This window comes from Rhinopithecus roxellana, chromosome 4, assembly GCF_007565055.1.
Source record: "Rhinopithecus roxellana isolate Shanxi Qingling chromosome 4, ASM756505v1, whole genome shotgun sequence".
Lineage (NCBI taxonomy): Eukaryota > Metazoa > Chordata > Mammalia > Primates > Cercopithecidae > Rhinopithecus > Rhinopithecus roxellana.
In genome coordinates this window covers 146,404,640-146,426,675 of record NC_044552.1, presented here as the reverse complement: position 1 = coordinate 146,426,675, position 22,036 = coordinate 146,404,640, and the positions used below count along the sequence as shown (strand labels likewise).

At 37.8% G+C, this 22,036-nt stretch overlaps 1 protein-coding gene across 15 annotated transcripts in view; it reads left to right on the top strand.

Annotated features, from left to right (window-relative positions):
* Positions 1-22,036, top strand: part of AIG1 (androgen induced 1) — a 279,442-nt gene that overhangs the window by 50,822 nt on the left and 206,584 nt on the right. For 13 of the 15 annotated variants that reach the window (XR_004056908.1, XR_004056907.1, XM_030929201.1 and 10 more), the window contains one exon: positions 21,417-21,572. The exons of 1 other annotated variant lie outside the window; for it this stretch is intronic. Coding sequence is in view for 12 of the 14 variants with exons in the window: in XM_030929201.1 (XP_030785061.1) it covers positions 21,417-21,572 (156 nt within the window). In the remaining 2 variants the exon portion in view is untranslated. Of the gene's footprint in view, positions 1-10,690; positions 10,859-21,416; positions 21,573-22,036 lie in introns of those variants that run through there. One more of the 15 variants, XM_030929207.1, reaches the window with a different exon arrangement.

Genomic DNA, 22,036 nt, shown 5'->3' with positions numbered 1-22,036 from the left:
CATTATTCAAAACCATGATGTCTCATGGATATATAACATCCCACTTTTCTCTCAAGATTTAAATAATGTCATTTTGGTCAGTTTTGCAATTTCCAGATTGGCAATAACATAAATTCCACTGAACTAAACATTCTTATGCAGAAGTCTTTGTGGCCAAGTAAGATACATTTCTAAAATAGAATGATTGGTCAAAATGTATACATATTTTACAGACTTTCATTTTCATTCATATGTCCAAATTCCATCCCTGAAAGTTTGTAGTCATTTGAAAGTATCCCTTTCTCTTGCCATGTTTAAAGAAGAACTAAGGAAATGTAAAAGAATGTGGCAAAAATAATAGAAGGCTGGAAGTTTTAGAGCCAGAATATTTGCATTTATTTATTACTTATACCATAGTATTTATTTATACCAGGGAGGGAAGATAAATAAATTCCTATAATTTCTCATATTTAAAAGGAGCTTTTGTGTGATGAAATAAAAGCACTGCATTGACATTAAGCAGCCTGTTTCTTATATTGACTGATACAGGATTAAATACGAGCTTGAGGAGCTCACTCTACCTCTCACAGTTACAGACTCACAATTTGTAAAATGGTGATATCCAACCTATACTATAGGACTTTTGCCGCAGTTAGATAAGATTGTTCATGAGAAGCACCAAGCAAAGGTCTTGGCACATAGTAAGCACCTGTCGTTGATCACAGGCTTATTGACCATAAGTATGATTTTTGCTGCAGAGCCAGCCTTCAGCTTTCCTGACTTTATTGCATCTGTAGATTCATAAAGTAGTAGAGTTCCTGGCAGATGTACTGGCTGTGTCATGAATGAGCAGAGGGCAGAATTTCATGAGATTTTTCAGCTGTACTGTCAACACACTTGATGATCCTGGTTAGTGTTAACATGACATGATTTTGTGACTTGACTTAGTGCACATCTAGCCCCTGCTTTCTTCCAGACACTGAATCAAGAACTGGTGATACAGGAATGAATAAAATGTAATCTTTGTCCTTGAAGGGCTCATAAGCTAGACAGGAAGTGGTTACCATCTTTTCTGGGTGAAATTCTTCTTCTTTTTTATACTTATGTGCATTCATTTGTGCTGTTCCCGTAAGACACGCACTGGTAGGTATTCGGAGGAGAAAGTAAGTAATGATAAAGCTAGGCTGTGCCCCTAAGATGGTTAGAATGTGGTATTTTTATTTATTTATTTATTTATTTTTATTATACTTTAAGTTCTAGGGTACATGTGCATAACGTGCAGGTTTGTTACATATGTATACTTGTGCCATGTTGGTGTGCTGCACCCATTGGCATGCTGTGGTAGGAAAATAATGGGCTTTCAGTCAGAAGACTTCGGTTCGTATTCAGGCCTCAAAACATGCTTGTAGAATAATGGGTTGGGCAAGTAAGGCCCTTGTATTCTAAACAAGAAAATGAAAAGAGTTAAAATCCAGTTATTCATTCATCCATTTGGCAAATATTTATTGAGTACCTGGGATTCAGCAGGGAATAAAATATACAAAAATCCCTGCCCTCATGGAGCATAGATTCAGTGGGGGTGATGAAGGATGCAACAAACTGCTGCTGTGAAATTTTTAAAAGGCAGTGAAGGAAGCTATGGAGAGTTGGGGAGGAGGGTGGCGTGTGTACAGAGAGTGGCAGGAGAGGCCTGTTTTGCCAAATCCCTTTTGAATCCAATGGGGATGGCATCAGGTTCAAGGGGCAGAAAAGACCCAGAGCCAGCACACGAGATGGTGTTTTATTGGGGAACTTTCATACCGGGGAGAGAATCCAGTGGTGGTGGGATGGACAGGAGAACCACCTTACACACAGTCCAGGGGCAGCAAGTGGGCTGGACAGGAAAACCACAATGGTTTGTGAAAGGCATACAGTTTATATAGCATTTTCACTTAGCACTCTCCCCATAATGACCTCAACCTGGCAATCTTCATTCAACCCCAACTCGGGGCCTTGATTCCACGTGCAGCCTGTGTTCCATGGGATAGTATGGGGGCTCAGATGTTCCTCATAGACAAGGAACGAATCTCTGGGTTTGCCATTCCCAGATCCCTTAGCTCAGAACACTCATTCAGGTGCGTCTGCCATACAGGGTCCTTCTCAGGGTATGCTTAAGTTACTGCTATCATGTGCCTTTAACATACAGGGCCTCACTACAAACTAACATTTGAATGAAGAGCTGGAGGAAGTGAGGGTGCAGTTCAAGGAAACAGCCCCAACCCCAGGAGACCAGTGGGACTGGAGCAGAGTGTGTATGGGGTGCAGTTAGGGGAAAGTGGCAGTGGCAGGAGGCAGGGAAGGGCCTGAGGGACATGTTGCTAAGGACTTTGGCTTTTACTGGGCATAAGATAGGAAGCCTTCGAAGGAGCGTGAACAGAGTGATGGGAGGATGTTCCCACAACCCAGGGAGACATGGTAATGATGTGGACCAATGAGATGGCAGTGGATGTGGTGCCATCTCACTGATTCTGGAGGTTATTTTTAAAGATAGAGCCAACAGGATTTGCTAAAGAATGGCATTCGCAGGGTTTAGAGCTGTGTTACTATGAAGCCTGAGTGGCCATCCACTGAGATGAGGATGACAGTGGGAGAAGCAGATTGTGGGGGAGAGCTCAAGGAGTTTGGATTTGCACCAGTTAAGTTTGAGATGCCTGTATGACTTTCAAATGCAGAAGTCTGGTTAACTGGAGTTCAGGGGAGAGGTCCTGGCTAAGGATGAAAATACCAGAATCATTAACATAGAGGCAGTATCTAAAGTCAAGAGTCGATCAGATCTCTAAGGTAGTGATTGCAGCTACAAAAGAGAAGAGCTCCAATGACTGAGCGTTGTGGTAACCTATCATGCAGATGGTAGTTGTAACTATTATGCACTTCTGGGAAAATGTGGTACCTTATGAGGTACCTTTACCCTGTTCACTGTGGCCACCTGCAAAAACATTGTGTTTGTTTACTAAATGCTGTCTTCATGACATGAAAAATTGAAGGTTTTTTCCTGTCAGGGATTGGATTGATTCAGGCACAAAGATAATTTGGGCACCACTGGAGTTGGGCATAGGCAGTTCTGTGCAGGATGCTTCACAATAGTATTTCAACAGACATAGTGATCTCGGCTTCTGATTTTGTTACATAAAAACACATTGATTTAGAAAAGGACAAAAGGAACATAGGTCCACAGAGATTAAAACATCACTAGGCTGGGCACGGTGGCTCACACCTGTAATCCCAGCACTTTGGGGATCCAAGGCGGGCAAATCATGAGGTCAGGAGATCGAGAGCATCCTGGCCAACATGGTGAAACCCTGTCTCTACTAAAATACAAAAAATTAGCAGGGCATGATGGCATGTGCCTGTAGTCCCAGCTACTCGGAAGGCTGAGACAGGGGTATTGTTTGAACCTGGGAGGCAGAGGTTGCGGTGAGCGGAGATTGTGCCACTGCACTCCAGCCTGGCAACAGAGCGAGACTCCATCTCAAAAAACAAACAAACAAAAATCGCTAAAATGAATGTGTACATTATGTACAGTATGCTTTCAACATTAAAGTAAAAAAAAATACCCAAAGATTGAACTTATGACAGGGGCCAGTTTTTCTAGGTTAAAGATGCCTTCCAGAAAAATGTTTGTTCAGCCATGCTTTTAGCAATCACTTATGTGTAGAGAGCTTTTCCACGTCTCCTGTATTTATTTAATCAACAGGAATTAGCTTAGCAGCATAACCCAAATACTTATCATGTATGTTGCCTTATGAATGATAGTGTTAATAAGTAACTAAGTCCTATGATCCTACTGAGAATTTTATAACAAAGAGGGGCTTGAGTGACCTAAATAAAAATCAGTGCCAAAATACTCCTATATGGAACTTCTGGAGAGTGTCCCAAAGAAAGAATTTTCTTTTCTTTTCTTTTCTTTTCTTTTTCTTTTTGAGACAGGGTCTTGTTCTGTCACCCAGGCTGGAGTACAGTGGTATAATCATGGCTCACTGAAACCTTGACCTCCTGGGCTCAATTGATGGTCCTGCTTCAGCCTCCTGAGTAGCTGGTACTACAGGTGTGCATCACTGCATCTGACTAATTTTTCTGTTTTTTGTAGAGACGGTTTCATCATGTTGCCCAGGCTGGTCTCGAACTCCTGGGCTCAAGGGATCCACCCTCCTTCGCCTCCCAAAGAGCAAAAGAATTTTCAAAGTACACAGTGTGTTTATCACCTACTGACGAATTTCTCAGATCATGTCTGGGAGCATGCTGGCTACGTGGGGATCATACATTTTTGCCTATATATGCTCAATTTAAGTATCAAACACCCCATAAACCTTGCAGTGTATCTCTTTAAATTAGAGATTTTTAAAGGCTCCACAATTCAAAAGTATTGTAATAATTTTCAAAGTATGCCACACTCTCAAGAGGTGTCCATCTATGGGGTGATACTTGGGTAGGGGGAATAAAGTTCACTTCTGAATTGTAGGTAAAAAACACAAGTCCAAAAGTGGACAGGCAGGCAGCTTGTACTTACTGTAATAGATGCATACTTTGGAAGTGAACGGCATTGAAGGATTAGGGCTTTCTATATTCCAGTGGCAGGGTGGGCCTTACAAAACTGCAGGGCCTTCACCTAAGACAAAGATAACACTTATGTGTTTGCAGTAACTCATGGACACTTTGGACTTATTTTCTAAGGGGCTTATCCCTTCTCCATCCAGTGTTTCTGGACTTCTTCCTGGAGTAAGGACCTTGGGAAGAAGCCTTCATTCCTGTCTGTAACCCCTATTTAGTGCACTAATTGGGGTGCTTAGCACAATCACAGCATAACAAAGAAAAATAATGCCACTAAAAAGGAAGATTTTTCTGATTCAATATTTGAGAAGATTTCATTCAAGATATTTTGAAGTCACAGAAGAGAAGTTGGACTTTGTATATTTACCAAAGCATTTTGTCCTGGGCTCAGTGTCAGTAATATTAATATATCCTTTTTTATTTTTATTATTTTTTGAGATGGAGTTTCACTCTTGTTGCCCAGGCTGGAGTGCGATGGCGTGATCTCGGCTCACTACACCCTCCGCCTCTTGGGTTCAAGCAATTCTCCTGCCTCAGCCTCCTGAGTAGCTGGGATTACAGGCATGCACCACTAACGCCTGGCTAATTTTTTTGTATTTTTAGTAGAGACAGGGTTTCTCCATATTGGTCAGGCTGATCTCAAACTCTTGACTTCAGGTGATCTGCCATCTTTGGCCTCCCAAAGTGCTGGGATTGCAGGCATGAGCCACCACACCCAGTCCAATATTTCCTTTTTCAAAATAACAGAAGTAGATGTTGTAGGTATTACATATAAACTTCCTCATAGACAATCTGTAAGTTGGCAAAATTTGATGAACACCTTTGGATAATGTATTAGTACATTCTCAGGCTGCTGATAAAGACATACCTGAGACTGGGTAATTTATAAAGAAAAAGAGGTTTAATGGACTCACAGTTTCACATGGCTGGGGAGACCTCACAATCATGGTGGAAGGCAAAGGAGGAGCAAAGGCATGTCTTACATAGGGGCAGGGAAGAGAGTGTGTGCAAGGGAACTCCCCTTTATAAAACCATCTGATCTCATGAGACTTATTCACTATCATGAGAACAGCACGGGAAACCTGCCTTCATGATTCAATTATATCCCACCAGGTCCCTCTCACAACACGTGGGGATTATGGGAGCTAAAATTCAAGATGAGATTTGGGTGGGGACACACAGCCAAACCATATTAGATAATATTTTCAGTTTGGCTGTAGGATCCAATGTCAATTATGGCAGAAAAGATGGATAGGTTTGCTCTTGTTTGCCCACTATGTCTTCAAGTATGTGATTTCTTCCAGCATTTACCAGTTTGAATCATCATCTCTCAGGTGCTGCTTTCTGATCAAGTTGAATGTATCATGTAATATACATATATTTTTCAAAGTGTCTGAGCATACCACAATTTACATTACATAATCCTTTTCACTCAAAGACCATTTATCTTCTTTTCCCTTACTTCCCTTCCTCCTTTCCTTCCATCTATCCTTTCTTCTTTATCTACAGACAAAACTGCCACAAAAATGTCACTGTTAGCTATTTGGAGAAGCTATTAAAACCATTTGCTAGGAGAAGTTCCAGTGTGTGTCTGGTTAGCAACCAGGGCTTTCTCTGACAACTGTTAGAAGGGTCCAGTTGTGCATGTCTTAACCATTCATAAACCATAGGTATTTTATTTTCCCTAGTAAAACCATGTGATAATTATTTCAAATAATGTTATTGTTAATGGCTCTGATTTTTAAAACACTTCTCAGGAAAATATTATATGGATTCACTTAGAAATTGTAAACATCTTTTCACTAAATATAATATATCATACCAAGTTTTATGTCAACTTGTTTTTCCTAGCTATCTTTAAAAGTTAGCATAAATTTAGTATGCTTTCTAATGTAAAATTTAGTATACTTTCTGATTTCTAACAAACCACAGTTTATTTTTGTTTATTTGGTATTCTGGTGAAAAAATTAGTGATAGTTTTAAAATTAATGTACCTTATAAAGCAGCATAAATTATGTATTTGTTCTGAGTTCTTAGAGCTCTTAGTGGTATTTCTTCCTGATTTTAGATTTGTAAATTTTGTTTGACTTTTTGATGTGTGGGTATTGAATTAGTTTCTCTTAGGACAAGTTTCCAGATGAGTACTGCTTTTAGAAAAAGAAATGTATGTTTTTATTAATACCCGTTGGAACTTCTCTGGAAGGTTTTGGATTTGTTTTCTTTCCTCTGTCCACAACAAAAGTGATGAGACCAGACTTATCCTTTCGTGGGGTGCATTCATCAAAAAATTTTTTGTTGTTCTGTCCATGTACAACTTTGACTATTGATGGTTCTACTTATTAGAATTTAAACACATACTTTGTATGTTTATGAGAGTAGAAATGTAGAAAAAGTCAAAAGGATATGCATTACTTTAATGTAACTCAACAGAAAATATGCCATTGTTTATATTTCTACTGATGCAAGGTACTCCGTTACTATCCATTGTTTTATAAACATACAGTTTATATTAATAATTGTATACTTATTTGATAGATTTATAAAATCTCTAATTTTTAGAACATGTGTTTCTTTATATTTGATTCTAATTTCTCTAAACTATTTTTTTACCCAACAATTTACAGTAACATAATGGGTACATGAGATTAGTTCTTCATAGTGTTTTTTTATCTCCTCTGAGTTTTATCCACTGAGTTTTATCTCATCCACCTGAGAGCTTACTACCATGGCCACCCCTGGATCTCACTGTCATTGACAACAGCTTGACCTTTAAAACCCCATTCTGGCACCACAGACTCCCATCTTTTAGTTTGTTCCCTCCCACCATACCTGTGATCTACCCAAGCACTCTTGTTTTCTCTCTCTCCTGACTCCATGTTTTTCTTGACCCATTCTAAGCCCTATGATCTATCTCTAATTATTCATCTCCTGATACCCTCAGTGCCCCAGTGTCTTGTTGAGCTTCCCTGCAAACCCTCAGACCCATTAATTCCCATTGGCATGCCGTATAACCATAGCTATAACAGTGCCCTATAACCATAGTTATGGGCACTGTTGGAAAAACAATCCTGTAACAGGTGGAAATATACTATAATGGCATCCTTCCTTATGGGGCCCTCTGCATTTCCTGGCTGTCTTTCTACCAGTCCCAAGTCAAGTCCCCTCACACTCCACTCAGCTGTCTTCATTGCTATATTAATTCTGCAATTGGTAAATATGCATTAACACTACATCCCAGATGTGTGCTAAGCTCTAGGGATATGATGTTGAACTAAAAACTCTCCCCATGTAGTCTGCAAGAGAGTCAGACACTTACAAAGTAGCAACACTAATGATGATTTCATTATACTTGAATCGAGCAGAGAAAAACAAAACGTTGCCTGAGAATAGATTGAAACAGAGTTGGGCAGACTCTAACTTGGCTATGTGTAGGCTTTTCTTACTATTGTTGCCTTACTTTTCCTTATTGTTTACTATATGTGGAATCCTGGGTTAATATTGTTGTTTCTTTCATTTCTTTTCAAAATTTATTTAAATGATATTATACTTTCTCAGTCATTTACAACTGGCTTTTATTCTTCAACATTATGCCCATACAGTTCATCCATGTTGATACATGTTACTTTAGGCAGTTTATTTTCACTGCTGTATATTTTTCTTTTAATATTTCTATTTATTTATCTATGTTGAGTCTGTACATATTTGAGCTACTTTCTAGTTTTTGTTATTTATAGAATTCTGATATGAGCAGGAAAGGCATGATAAAGATTGATTAATTTTCAATATACAGGTTAAAGTTACCTTCCACCATTCACTGTGGCCTTCTTTATCCAACACAAGCATCACATATTACTAATAAATTAGCCCACTTTGAATGTTCTACCATATTTAAAACAATAAGATAATGTCTTCATAGGTTTTCCTGATCTACTTTCTTTGGAAGAGGACTGAAAATAATTAAACGTCCCCAATCAGAAAGATAGAACTCAGACTGCCAGTCTGAATAATTTAAAAGCAAATGTTTTAAAATGATTCTTCTGCAGTTCATAAGAACTGAAATAGCGTCAGCAGTGCTACTAGAAATAAACAAAGTCATGGTGAATTACATGCTATCATATATAACATCTTTCAGCTCCAAATCACCCTTCAACACCTTCTGTTCCTTAGTGGACTGGATTTTATGAGCATTTCTCCTTCACAGAGAGGTCGATGTTGAGCTTTCTCAGTAAAGAGCACTGAAGGGCCATTGCAGGTGGAAGGGCCTCTCTTACTGTTTTCAGCTGCTGCCCCACTCATCAGTGGTGTAGGTGTAAGGACATCCAGTGTTGCTCTGCCCCAGCCACAGGCAAGGGAATGTGCAGTCCCTCAGTGACTTCACAGCCCCAGCCTGTTCCGGTGACCACTTTCCTGAAGCCCTCCCAACAAGGACACTACATGCTCCAGATCTCCTGCCCGTGGTGGACCCTGAACTCCTTCTGTGCACCTGCTTATCAGTGGTGGCTCACTTGCCCCTGGGAAGGCTGCTTCCTGCTTGCCCAGCAGCTTTGGCTCTTCCAGCAGGCTGCAAACACCTTTTCCAGTGAGGTCTTGTATTGGTCTGTTCTCACAGTGGCTATGAAGAAATACCCGAGGGTAATTTACAAAGGAAAGAGGTTTAATTGACTCACAGTTCCATCTCAGGAAACTTACAATTATGGTGGAAGGCAAAGGAGAAGCAGACACTTTATTTACAGGGTGGCAGGACAGAATGAGTGCAAGTGGGAGAATGCCAGATGCTTATAAAACCATCAGATCTTGTGAGACTCACTATCACGAGAAAGCATGTGGGAAACCACTTCCATGATCCAGTTACCTCCACCTGGTGCTGCCCTTGACATATGGGGATTATGGGGGTTACAATTCAAGGTGAGATTTTGGGTGGGGACACAGCCAAACCATATCAGCTCTGAAGCCCATCCTTGGGGAGGAGGTCCTTTTCCAGGTTTTGTTGTTTTGGGGTGCTCTTCCTGAGCTCCAGGGTACCTTTTATAGTTTTCTTTACATTTTATTTAGGTTTCAGAGATATCTAACTCTTTAATGATATTTTTAGCAGTTAAATTGTCTTCTGTTGAAGAAAATTGTCAACATGAATAAAAATTTAGTGGGACAAAATAATTTACAAAGTTAGAAAATTTAATGCACTTCAGAACATTATCAAAGATGCAACATCTTCCTCCCCCCCCAATATTTGCTTATCACTATTATTGTGCTTAAATCTAAATGTCATATACTTAGCAAAAGGAGATACTGCTAAGTTAGAGGTTTGGCACTGTAAAGCATATTCACCTTTGTAGCAGAGTGCACACTGGTTTCATAGTGTGCCTTTCTGCATTAGTAGTTTACTAAGTGCTTTGTACATAGCAATCAATAATTATTTGTTAAAAAAAATCGATGGTATATTTAATTCAGTGTTCAAAAGTTTATGCTAATATTAATAGTGTAAAAATCTTTAAGCCTGTAAAATTTTTGAGTAGCTCATAGTGTCAGCATCTGCTCCACCCGGGTAACTGAGGAAGCATGGTCAGAACACCCTGGGGGAGATTTTTCTATCATTGTTTGCAGATTAGAATGGAGTCTCTGGGAAGGTCCCTGCTGTGTATTTATCCAGCAATTGAGGGAACATGGCATGATTGTACCCATTACTTTGTGAAGAATATCCAAATGCCTTCTTTAGACAGTTGTTCTTCTTGCTACTTCTATATTAAAAGCAACTATGTGATATTGTAATGAATTATGTTGGCAAGCTTTCACTCCCAAAGCTCCTTATCTATGTACATTATTTCCAACTGGAAAACTTATTTTTTTTCCTGCCCGTCTGAATGAATTGCTTGCCAGTGATGACTTATGGCCTGTTTCATCGATTTTCAGTAATGAGATGGAGCAGTATGAGGTAAATATCTATGCACAAAAGCAGGGACTCTAAATCACATTCGGCAAACCACACATTTGATGGTGCAGTTAGCCCATCTCCTCAAAAATGTTTGTGGTGAAGTTTCCTTGAAAAAGCTTGGGCTTAAAGCATGTCACTTAGATGACAGATTTAGAAAGAATTTCGGTCATTAGAGTGAGAAGTCCACTTTGGCTCAGTCAGGCTAACCCACTCCAAGGGTAGGAGAGGATAATTCACCAGGCAGTGCATCTAATGGGCATCATCTGAGTGGGTGAGGGAGAGAGAGAGAGCCTGTGGTTCTTTTAAATGCATTGATTTTTCTACGGAGTAGCAGTCAAATATGTAACTGATCATTGAGTCCAGGTAAGTGATGATGGACTCCCCTGGTTGTAGAATTGCTACCGGATGATCAGATGTCTCAGGCAAAGAAAGCAGTGAAAACAAAGGCAAAGGAAATCCTCGTGGGATTCACTCCTCTAGTTTCATACTGAGTCACTGTCTCACGGGGATGAAGTACCGTTGGAGTTCACTCTTGATCTTGATAACAGGGAGAAAGACTTATGCGCTATTAAAAAGAAAGATAGCTGTGGAAAGGGGGGATCCCTTGAAGATGGTGTTTTATAGAACTGCTATTTTATGGCTTTTATATCCTTTCCATGCATTATTTAATTTCTTTTAGTCTTTGCTGAACATAGATACTGCCTAGGTTGCTTTCCAGCAGGAACTGCATTGAAAGTTTTATGAACTGAAAACAAAATAACTTTTTCTGCTATAAAGTACCACATGATATGTGACTGTAGCAGAAATACAGGAAGGTCTCAAGCTCACACCATTTCTCCAAATGTGCTAGTTGCATTTCTGCGTATGACAAACTACTCTCTCTGTCTTTCTCTTTCACACGTATATAACTATGTATGTTATATATGTACATATCATATATATATAGATAGATAGATATAGTCCCTACTTATGCTCCCCTACTCCGACAATAGTACCTATATTTTGGTACTATATTTGGAACTGTATAGGTACTATAGTCCTGAGTAGGGGAGCACAAGTAGGGAGGTCTACAAGTGATATCTATCTATCTAGACATATGTGACTTTTATAGAGAGATTTTATATGTAGATAGACTATTCCTCTCTGGATTACATATAAATTTATTAAATGTCACATAATACTTTATGTTCTCTAGTTAGAAAAGAGACCAGGTAGATATTTCTTCCTTATCATTTCCCCTTTAATTAATGGTTTTATCCTCATATGGGGACTCTTCCAGGCCTTTCTTTATGACACCAGTAAATCTCACTGCCTCTTTCCCACCTGTTCTCTCCACAGTTTTCCTTCATTCCGTGATCCATGTCACTCCATTTTCCATTGCTGCCCTTCTCAGCATTCCATCTTCTTGTTTCTTCTGTCTGCTGTGCCTAAAATGAACTTAAAAACTGAACCATCTTCAAGACAAATCTATGGTGTTCTTTACATTAATTTTATAAAAGTACAATGTAATCAAAATGTGGAATACCTTGGCTACCAGTCACTGGGGAGCTTATGGCCAAAGGTCAAGACAAATATACTCTGGCCTTTTACAATTCACACAAATAATGATTCCATTTCTTACTCAAAGTGCTGCTTTTCTTATTTTGATGCATTCTTGTGTTTTGCCTGAGTTTAGTCAATTAGGTAGAAATGTACAAATTAGCAACTAATTAAGGACATAGCTTTATTTAATTATTTATTTATTTATTTATTTTGGTGCTGACCTTTCTTGTTTTATTTTGTTGTTGTTGTTTTTGTTTTGTTTTGTTTTTTGAGACAGAGTCTTGCTCTGTCGTCAAGGCTGGAGTGCAGTGGTATAATCTTGGCTCACTACAGCCTTCACCTCCCATGTTGAAATGATTCTCATGCCTCAGACTCCCAAGTAGCTGGGATTACAGGCACGCACCACCACCACCATGCCCAGCTACTTTTTGTATTTTTAGTAAAGATGGGATTTCACCATGTTGGCCAGGCTAATCTGGAACTCCTGACCTCAAGTGATCCACTTGCCTTGGCCTCCCAAAGTGCTGGGATTACAGGTGTGAGCCACTGCGCCCAGCCAAAATTAAATTTAGTTGAGGATATTGAAGATGATGTAATGGGATGAAATAAAAGTAATTCTGGATAAATTATATCACTTATGTTTTAGGAATAAATGGTAGAAGTCTAATGAATTTGTCCTGTAGTACAAACAGGATTGTAATAGTTTAGTGCACTCCAGAGAAGAAAAAGAATAGAATATTAAATTAATTTAATCAAAACCAATTGTGCATTTCAAAAAACATAAAGACATGAATGGAATTTGAGTACACTTTCATACTTGAGAAAATGAATTTAAAATCTAAAATGACTCAGTAAGTCAGCTATGATTTCCTGACAGGGAGAGTTGAGGAGGTGTAGAAAAAAGATGGAGAAGGAATTAAACAGTAGAGAAGATTTTAGAGAAACAAATACTGAGTGACTCCAAAGTAATCCTGGGATTTTTGTTGTTGTTGTTCTGATCTATTCCTATTTATATTTCTTGGAGAGACATGATACATTTGACCACTTCATTTCTACATGCAATGTAAAATAATAAGAGCAACTAGCCTGCTGAGAACCCAGAGGCAGATGGTGTATATGTGTGTCCTGCTGAGTTGATGGTTTGGAAGTGCCAGCTCTGCAGAATGGCTGGAACTGAATAATACTTCAAGGTAATCCTGCTTAAGATCCACTTGTGCATCTCCATATAACTTTTACATTTTTAACAGTTAATTTAATGAATTTTAAGTTGCAGTGGTCAGCAGGATTCATGTAGGCAACAGAAAAACACACATAAAATGTCTGTAGTGGGATTTGTAAACTGTCAGTTCAAATCAAACTCTTATAAAGTGACAGAAACCTCAAGTGTTTTAATGGTATTGGCAAACTGCTTCTTAAATAAGCAAATAACCAAAAGTGAGTTTATGCTTCTTTCCTGAGAAGGATAGACTGTTTCATAATTTTTAGAGATTATCTTTTGAGGACTAACCAATGTAAATTAAAGAAACAGTAACAAAACCCAAACATTTTCTCTTTGTCTCCTTGTGTTTAGAAAATAAGAAAAAATGGCTGGGCGTGGTGGCTCACGCCTGTAATCCCAGCACTTTGGGAGGCCAAGGCAGGTGGATCACGAGGTCAGATCGAGACCATCCTGGCTAACATGGTGAAACCCCATCTCTAATAAAAATTCAAAAAATTAGCTGGATGTGGTGGTGGGCACCTGTAGTCCCAGCTATAGGAGAATGGCATGAACCCGGGAGGCAGAGCTTGCAGTGAGCCGAGATCATGCCACTGTCCTGAGCCTGGGCAACAGAGCAAGACTCCATCTCAAAAAAAAGAAAATAGGAAAAAATCATTTTGTAGTACCTCCTTCCCCTGACCTCCACGTACACTCTTTGGGGAAGTCTTAGCAGTTCAGGTGAGGTGGGGGCCGTACTATAGTCCCAAGTAGGGGAGAACAAGCAGGGAGGTCTACAGAGAGTGACAGGATAGCCACCAGGTATTAGTGAGGGGAGTGCTGTGTTAGATGACACCATTGGGTAAGAAGATGAATCAACTGTAGGAAAGTGTTAAGACTTCATTTGTATATACTCTTAATTATATAAATCTGAGAAAGTGTTGCTTAGACTATTACATTTAGATTTGCAGAAATTATCTTGTTTTTTTTCTCTCCTAGAATTCGAGATTCTGTGTTTTTCCTTTTTTTCATGTTAAAGTTCCCTCCTATTCCTATTCCTTTTCTTTTAAATCTTTATAAAAGCAACTATTTCCCAAGAATTAGTAAATTACTTATTTATACAAAAAATTATTGAGTAATTTAGTTAAATTGGATTCTTCTTCCTCTATTTTGGAGGTCTGATATTAGATCCATCTATATTTAAGATCATTATGTCTTCTTGATTAATTTATTTTTTTATAATTATGAAATGTTCCTCATTATTTTTGGTAATATTCCTTATGTAGATTAATACTTTTTTTTTTTTTTTTTTTTGACAGTGTCTCCCTTGGTCACCAGGCTAGAATGCAGTGGCATGATCCCGGCTCACTGCAACCTCCGCCTCCTGGGTTCAAGTGATTCTTCCTCCTCAGCCTTCTGAGTAGCTGGGATCACAAGTGCGCGCCACCATGCCCGGCTAATTTTTGCACTTTTAATAGAGACGAGGTTTCACCATGTTGGCCAGGATTGTCTTGATCTCTTGACCTTGTGATCCACCTGTCTCAGCCTACCAAAGTGCTGGGATTACAGGCGTGAGCCACCACGCCTGGCTGATATATACTTTAAAACAATTTAAAGTTATCTTTTTATTGAGACCCTGGCTATCCTGAGGTTTGTGAAGTAGAAAAATCTAAGGTCTCACAAAGAAAAATTTATCTCTACAGTGTTGCTGACTATGAAGGCTCAAAAGAGAAAGAAGGGTTCCCTACTATATGCTTAGCTTGCTCTGGAAACCTACTTAATAAAAAGAACTTTTGAGGCTGGGCGTGGTGGCTCACACCTGTAATCCTAGCACTTTGGGAAGCTGAGGTGGGCAGATCACGAGGTCAGGAGTTCGAAACCTGACAGTCTGGTCAACATGGTAAAACCACATCTCTACGAAAAATACAAAAATTAGCTGGGTGTGGTGGCGCATCCCTATAATCCTAGCTACTGGGGAGGCTGAGGCAGGAGAATCACTTTAACCCAGGAGGCAGAAGTTGCAGTGAGCTGAGATCTTGCAACTGTACTCTAGCTTGAGTGACAGAGTGAGACTCTGTCTCAAGAAAAAAAAAAAGAAATTTTAAATTCAGGGGTACGTGTGCAAATTTGTTACTTAGGTAAATGTGCATCACTGGGGATTGTTGTACAGATTATTTCATCACCCAGGTATTAGCCTGGTACCGTTAGTTATTATTCCTGACCCTCTCCCTCTTCCCACCTCCACCCCTCAATAGACACCACTGTGTGTTGTTCCCCTGTCTGTGTCCGTGTGTTCTCATCATTTAGCTGTCAGTTATAAGTGAGAACATGCTGGAAACCTACTTTAATATTAGTGTAGTTACTTCAGCTTTCTGATGGTTAGTGTTTGCATTCATTTACTTTTAACCAACTTAACATTTATACTTACATGCTTTTTTGTTTTGGTTTGGTTTTTAAAATCCAATCTGATAATCCCTGCCTTTGCATTGGAGAGCTTAACCCATTTGTATTTAGTATAATTGCAGACATTGTTGGGTTAAATCTGATATCTTAGTATTTCCTTTTTGTTCCATTTATTCTTTCTTCCTTTCCCCCAATTTTTGACTTTTTCCTGAATTAATTTAATATTGCTAGTATTTCATTTTGTTTCCACTATTGGCTTATTAGCTGTGGGAGACCAAATTTTTAAAATGGCCCCCAAAGATGTTTCACACTAATGTCAGGAACCTGTGAATATGATGAGATATAATTCCTTTCATTGTGTTATGATATATAGCCTTAAGAAATGAACACTGTCCAGGTGGCCTTGATTATATCACACGAGTCTTAAAGGCAGAGAACTTTTTCAAGCCAATGAGAGATGAGGAAAGCAGAAAGGAAAGTCAGAGATCTGAAGCATAAGAAGGATTCAACATTCTCTTGCTGGCTTTGAAGATGGAAGGGACCATGTACAAGTACTGGAGAACAGACATGAGGAACTGAGAGTGACCCTAGCCAACAGCCAATAAAGAAACACAAATCTTAGTCTCACAATGTCAAGGGACTGGATTCTACCAACCTGAATGAGCTTGAGTGTAGATCTTTTCTTTCAGCCACATAAGGGCCTAGCTCGGCCAACACATTAATTTTGGTGGTGTGGTACCCTAACCATAAAACCTAGAGTAACCTTACTGGGCACCTGAACTACAAACTGAGAAGTAATGTATTGTTGGTGTTTTAGCTGCTAAGTTTGTGGTAATTTGTTATGCAGCAGTGGACAACTAATACATTGGCTAATCCCCTCTATTCTTTTAATGGTTTCTCTGTGGTTTACAATATGCATATTTAACTTATCACAGTCTGCTGCCAACTGATATTATACAACTTTATATGTAATGTAAGACCTTAACAACTATATACCGTCCATTCATTCTTTCTTGTCCTTGGTGCTGTTGTTATTATAAATTTTACTTCTAAATATTGTTAAAACCTCATAAAATAGTTATATTTTTGCTTTAGTTAATTATCATTAATAAATGTAGAAATTAGAAAAGTAAAAATCTTTTATATTTATTTTCATATGTATATTATCCACATCTATTTTTCAGCAATTTTCATTGATCTGTATAGATTTCCATATGTGATATCATTTCTTTATTCCTCTCATGTATCGTGTAGTGAAAGTCTAATCATAATTAATTCTCTCCGTTTCTGTTTATCTGAAAAAGTCTTTCACCTTTGAAAGTGTTTTCTCCCTTATAAAACTTAAAAGATATTGTTTCATTGTTTCTTGGCTTGGATCATTTTACACAAGAAATATGTGTTAATTCTTTTTGTTCTGTATGGTGATTTTTTTTCCCCTCCAGTGGCTTTAAAATGTCCATCTTTATCAAAATTTTATGAAATTTGATTACACTGGTCATTGATGTGGTTTTCTTTGTGTATACTCCACAGTTGAGCTTCTTGGATCTGTGGGTTTATAGTTTTCAGAAAAGTTGGAAAAACTTCAGCCATGGTTTCTTCAGTTTTTTTTTTTTTTTTCTATCTGACCACCCTTTTCTCCTTTGGGTCTCCAATACACGTATGTTAGACTGCTTGATATTTTCTCACAGTTCACTTAGATTGTTAATATTTAAAGTCTTTCTTCTTTCAGTGATTAATTTTGGACAGTTTCATGTTTTCTATGTATTCAGTTTTTAATCTTTTCTTTTTCAGTGTCTCATCTGCTATTATTTCCATACAGTGACTTTTTGATTTCAGATTTTTTTAACTTTTGAATATTAACTTTGATTCTTTTTAATATCTTATTTCTCTCACTATTTTTATGTCTTCCTTTAACTTTTTGAACTGATTTAATTTAGTTGTTTAATGCCCTTGTCTACCAATTCCAATATTTCTGTTATTTCTACATCTGTTTTTATTGAATGGCTTTTCTTATGGTTAAGGATATTTTTCTACTGCTTGACATGTTCAGTAATTTTTATTGGATGATGACCATTGTGAGCTATGTTGTTGAATGTCTGTAATTTGTTGTCTTCCTTTAAAGAATGTATAATTTTGTTTTTAATAGGCATTTAAACTACTTGTAGATCAGTTTTTTCTGTTTGTCTTAGGGCCATTTTTAAGTATTGTTGGGGTGGATCTATGTTAGCATTATTCCAGGGCTATGTTAGTACCGCTATTTAGGCCTGAGACTTCTTGGGTCTCTACTGAATGCTTGTTGTAGCCAATACGCCCTCTCCTATGTGATTAGTCAGAACTGGAATACATCTGTATCTTGAATGAGCTTTGAGAATTGTTTAGCTGATTGCTTGTAGTAGGTAGACTTCTGAAATAACCCCCAAAGACATTCACCTTTGTGTATTCCCCTCCAGTAGAGTTTGGGAAGAATGTGAATATGATTATTCTTGTAACGACATTACTTTATATGGGAAAAGGAAAATCATCTAAGATGGGCTTGATTTCATCTGGTAAGCCCTTTAAAAAGAGATTTATCTGACTGACTGCTAAGTAAAAAGTCCAATATCTGAAAAGGCTGGTTCATATATTTAGTTCAAATGTCTAGTTGTTTATGGTATGAAGGCAAACCTGGTCCAGTTACTGTATCATGGAGTTTTTAGGTGGACAGTAGTAGTGAATTCACTTGTCTTTGGAAGGCATTGCAATAGCTTTAACCACAACTTTCCTTCTTGGACTTATCCTCCATCATGTTTCCTTGCTTTCCAGGCTGCATAAAACAATTCAGTGGTCTCCAGGTATTTATGCTTTATCAGTACCAAGGCAATATTCTATTTCCTTTGCCTGTAAACCAAAATCCCACAGAAATTTTACATGTAATTCAGTAACTAGGCTTTTTGAGCTTCCCAAATCCTATTTTTTGTCAATCTTTAAAACTAAGGGATATTGACTTAGAAGGGAAGGATTTGAGAGAAGCTAGCCAGCTATATTTCAAAAGAATAAAAACCACTCTCTTTAAACTTTTATTTGGAAATATTTTACACCAATGAAATAGAGAGAGAATAATACAATCAATTTCAGTGTGCCAAATAACCAACTTAAGAAATAAAATATTATTTGTACAGTTGCGGCCCTGTATGGATAATATTTCTTCCAATCTTATCCTTCTCTCTCTAGAGGTACCTTAATGAAATGTTATTAATTCCCATGCATTTCTTCATATATTGCTTCATATCCCTGCATCCTTAAATGTATCTTTTCATTTTTTTTGAAATTGATTTTAATTGTGTTAAAACATACTATTCTTTCCTGGTTTTTTTTTTTTTTTTTTTTTGGTTTAACATTTTGCTGTGAAAATAAAATGTTTATATTTGTTTAGATTTCCATTGTATGAATATAACACAATTACTTATCTAGTCAACTATTAAGAAACATACAGTTATTTCAACTTTTTTGAGGCAATGAACACTCAAATTAACCTTTGGTAGATATGACTAGTACACATGTATGAGAGTTTCTGTAGGGAATGCCCTTTATAATTATATCACTAAATAAATAGAGTATATGCATCTTTAAATTACTATAGATGATCCACAACTCAGAATTTTTGACTTACTATATTTCAACTTTATGCTGGTGTGAAAATGATCACATTCAATAGAAACCATACTTTGAGTACTCATGAAACCATTCTGTTTTTCATGTTCAGTACAATATTTAATAAGTTACATGAGATTTTCAACATTTTATCATAAAATAGGCTTTGTGTTAGATGACTTCGCCCAACTGCAGGCTAATGTGTGTGTTCTGAGCACATTTTAGGTAGGCTAAGCTAAGCTATGCTATTCCATAGGTCAGGTATATTAAATGCATTTCCAACTTAAGATATTTTCAGTTTGCTATGAGTTTATAGGGACATAGCTGCATCATAAGTTGAAGAGCATCTGTAGATACTGTCAATTGTTTTTCAAACTGGTTGTCCAGATTTGCATTCCTACCATAAGCTTTCTGGTTGTTCTACATCTTTGTAACACTTGGTATTGTCAGAGTTAAATTGTAAATAATTACACTGGTGAGAAATGCTACCTTATTGTGGTCTTAGTTTGCATTTCCCTGGTTAGTAGTCACCTTTTTATGTTTACTAGCTAGATTAGCATGAAGATTATTATGCCCTGGTAGGGTCACTCCAGTTTAATCAAACTCCATTAGGGCCAACATAGAGATTCAAATATCTAAAGTCCTAAGATACGAAAAATAGAAAGATATGAATAGAAATATATAAAAAATAGAAAATAGAAAATTTTTCTAAGTGTGAAATTATTCCCTGAGTCATTTAGGTTATTTCTCATTATCAAAACATGACTCTTGCCAATACCTCTATTGTGTCGTTCTCAATTGTGGCAGTCTTATCTTCTCTTACTCTGGTTTTTCTGGCTGTAGAAAGAATGACAATAAGCCTTAAGTCACTGAAGCTAAAGAAAGGCTACATTATGAGGAAACATAGAACATTACTTGGGCTAAGACTGACTAATAATAGTAAGATTTGGTGAACTCCAGAAAGCCTAGGTTAATAATTTCAGTGTTCTAGTGCTGTGCTAAGTGATGGAACCAAATAGTTTTTAGGATCCTTCTTCCCCTGTGAGGACCTTATCCACAGAGTGTTCACAGACTCTTTCTACTGTCAGTGAGGAAATTTACCAAAAAAGGTACTTGCTATCTTTTCTAAAGAGCCAATGAGTAAAATTGTGTCTTTTACAAAGATATAATCTGTAAACTATTTTCAGTAGGAAAACAGCCAGAAAAATTTTCCTGAATCTATCCTTGGTGCTAATTGGGTATGACTTTGTGGACAGGAGATACATTTTCTGCCCTTTCCATAATTTGAATGATCATCTGCCTAGCTGCATTACAGTGTGGTGCCTGCAGTGTTCTCCCTCTGCAGTAGTCCAAGTAAATGAAACATAGCTGATCTAAATGCTTCCATTTGTAATTGATTTGGGGAATGTACAACCTGTAGTTTTTTTGTGGGGGGGGGATTGGAGAAATGGTATGGACATCTCTGTTTATATTACTTTGGAAATATTTTATTTCGATAAATACTAAAAACCTGAGTAGGAGGTCATTTGGTTCAACTTTGACAACAAAAACTTGTTTCATATCAGCCTTAATTATTACATGCAGTCGATTTTTTTATGACTCAAGGACCCACTTCCTACCACTTCCTTTGGTAGAAGAAATATCTAAATGTAAGAGATGAAAGCATAGGAAAGTTTTTCACATTTAGACTGAATTGTCCTATTATTCAGACCATCCTCACCCTTTTGTTTTCACTTCTTAGATGTGTGTTAAAACTCACTAGTTATATTGACTAGTAGAAGCCATAGACCTGACTTAGACATAACATAGTAGAAGCCATTACAAACCATAGATGTGATGCTTTAAAATAATGGTCCTGCCAGTTTGATCGTTGATATTGCTTTCTGTCAGGCTCTATTTAGATGTGTGTGTCCACACATGTTTTGCACTTGTCCCGAGGTGAGTGAAAATGGAAGTGGTGTTTTAAAGATGAACTTTCTCTATACTAGCAAGTTGTAAATGTCTGTTCTCTATTTCTAGGAGCAGCTCTTTAAAATATGCTTCTGATCCTTTCTTATCAGATGTCATGTTATACACCAGCAGCTCATTTGCTGTTCAACAGCTTGGGTCTCTAGATCTTAATGACTCATACTGATTGTTGTCCCCCTACAGGTTATCCAGGCTGTCTTTTTTGGCATCTGTGTGCTGACTGATCTTTCCAGTCTTCTGACTCGAGGAAGTGGGAACCAGGAGCAAGAGAGGCAGCTCAAGAAGCTCATCTCTCTCCGGGACTGGATGTTAGCTGTGTTGGCCTTTCCTGTTGGGGTTGTGAGTATGATGGAGGATGCATTTCGCCACAAAAGAAACTTGGCTCTTATTTTAGACTTCTAAGAGAAAAAAAAAAGAGTTCATTATAAAAGGTTTCTGTATTATTAGTTTGCTAGAGCTGTCAGTATCACAGATGTGGTGACTTAAACAACAGACATTTATTTTCTCATAGTTCTGGAGGCTGAAGTCTGAGATGCAGGTGTCCACAGGGTTCGTTTCTTCTGTGGCCTCTCTCCCCTTGGCTTGCAAATGGCACCTTCTGACTGTGTCTTCACATGCTTGTCCCTCTGTGCCTGTCTTTGCCTAAACTTCCTATTTTTATAAGGCATAGCAGTCATATTAGATTTATTTTAGGGCCCCCTAATGACCTCATTTAACCATATATAATCACTTCTTTAAAAACCCAGTCTCCAAATACAGTCACATTGCGAGATTCTGGGGATTAGGAGTTCCACATATGAATT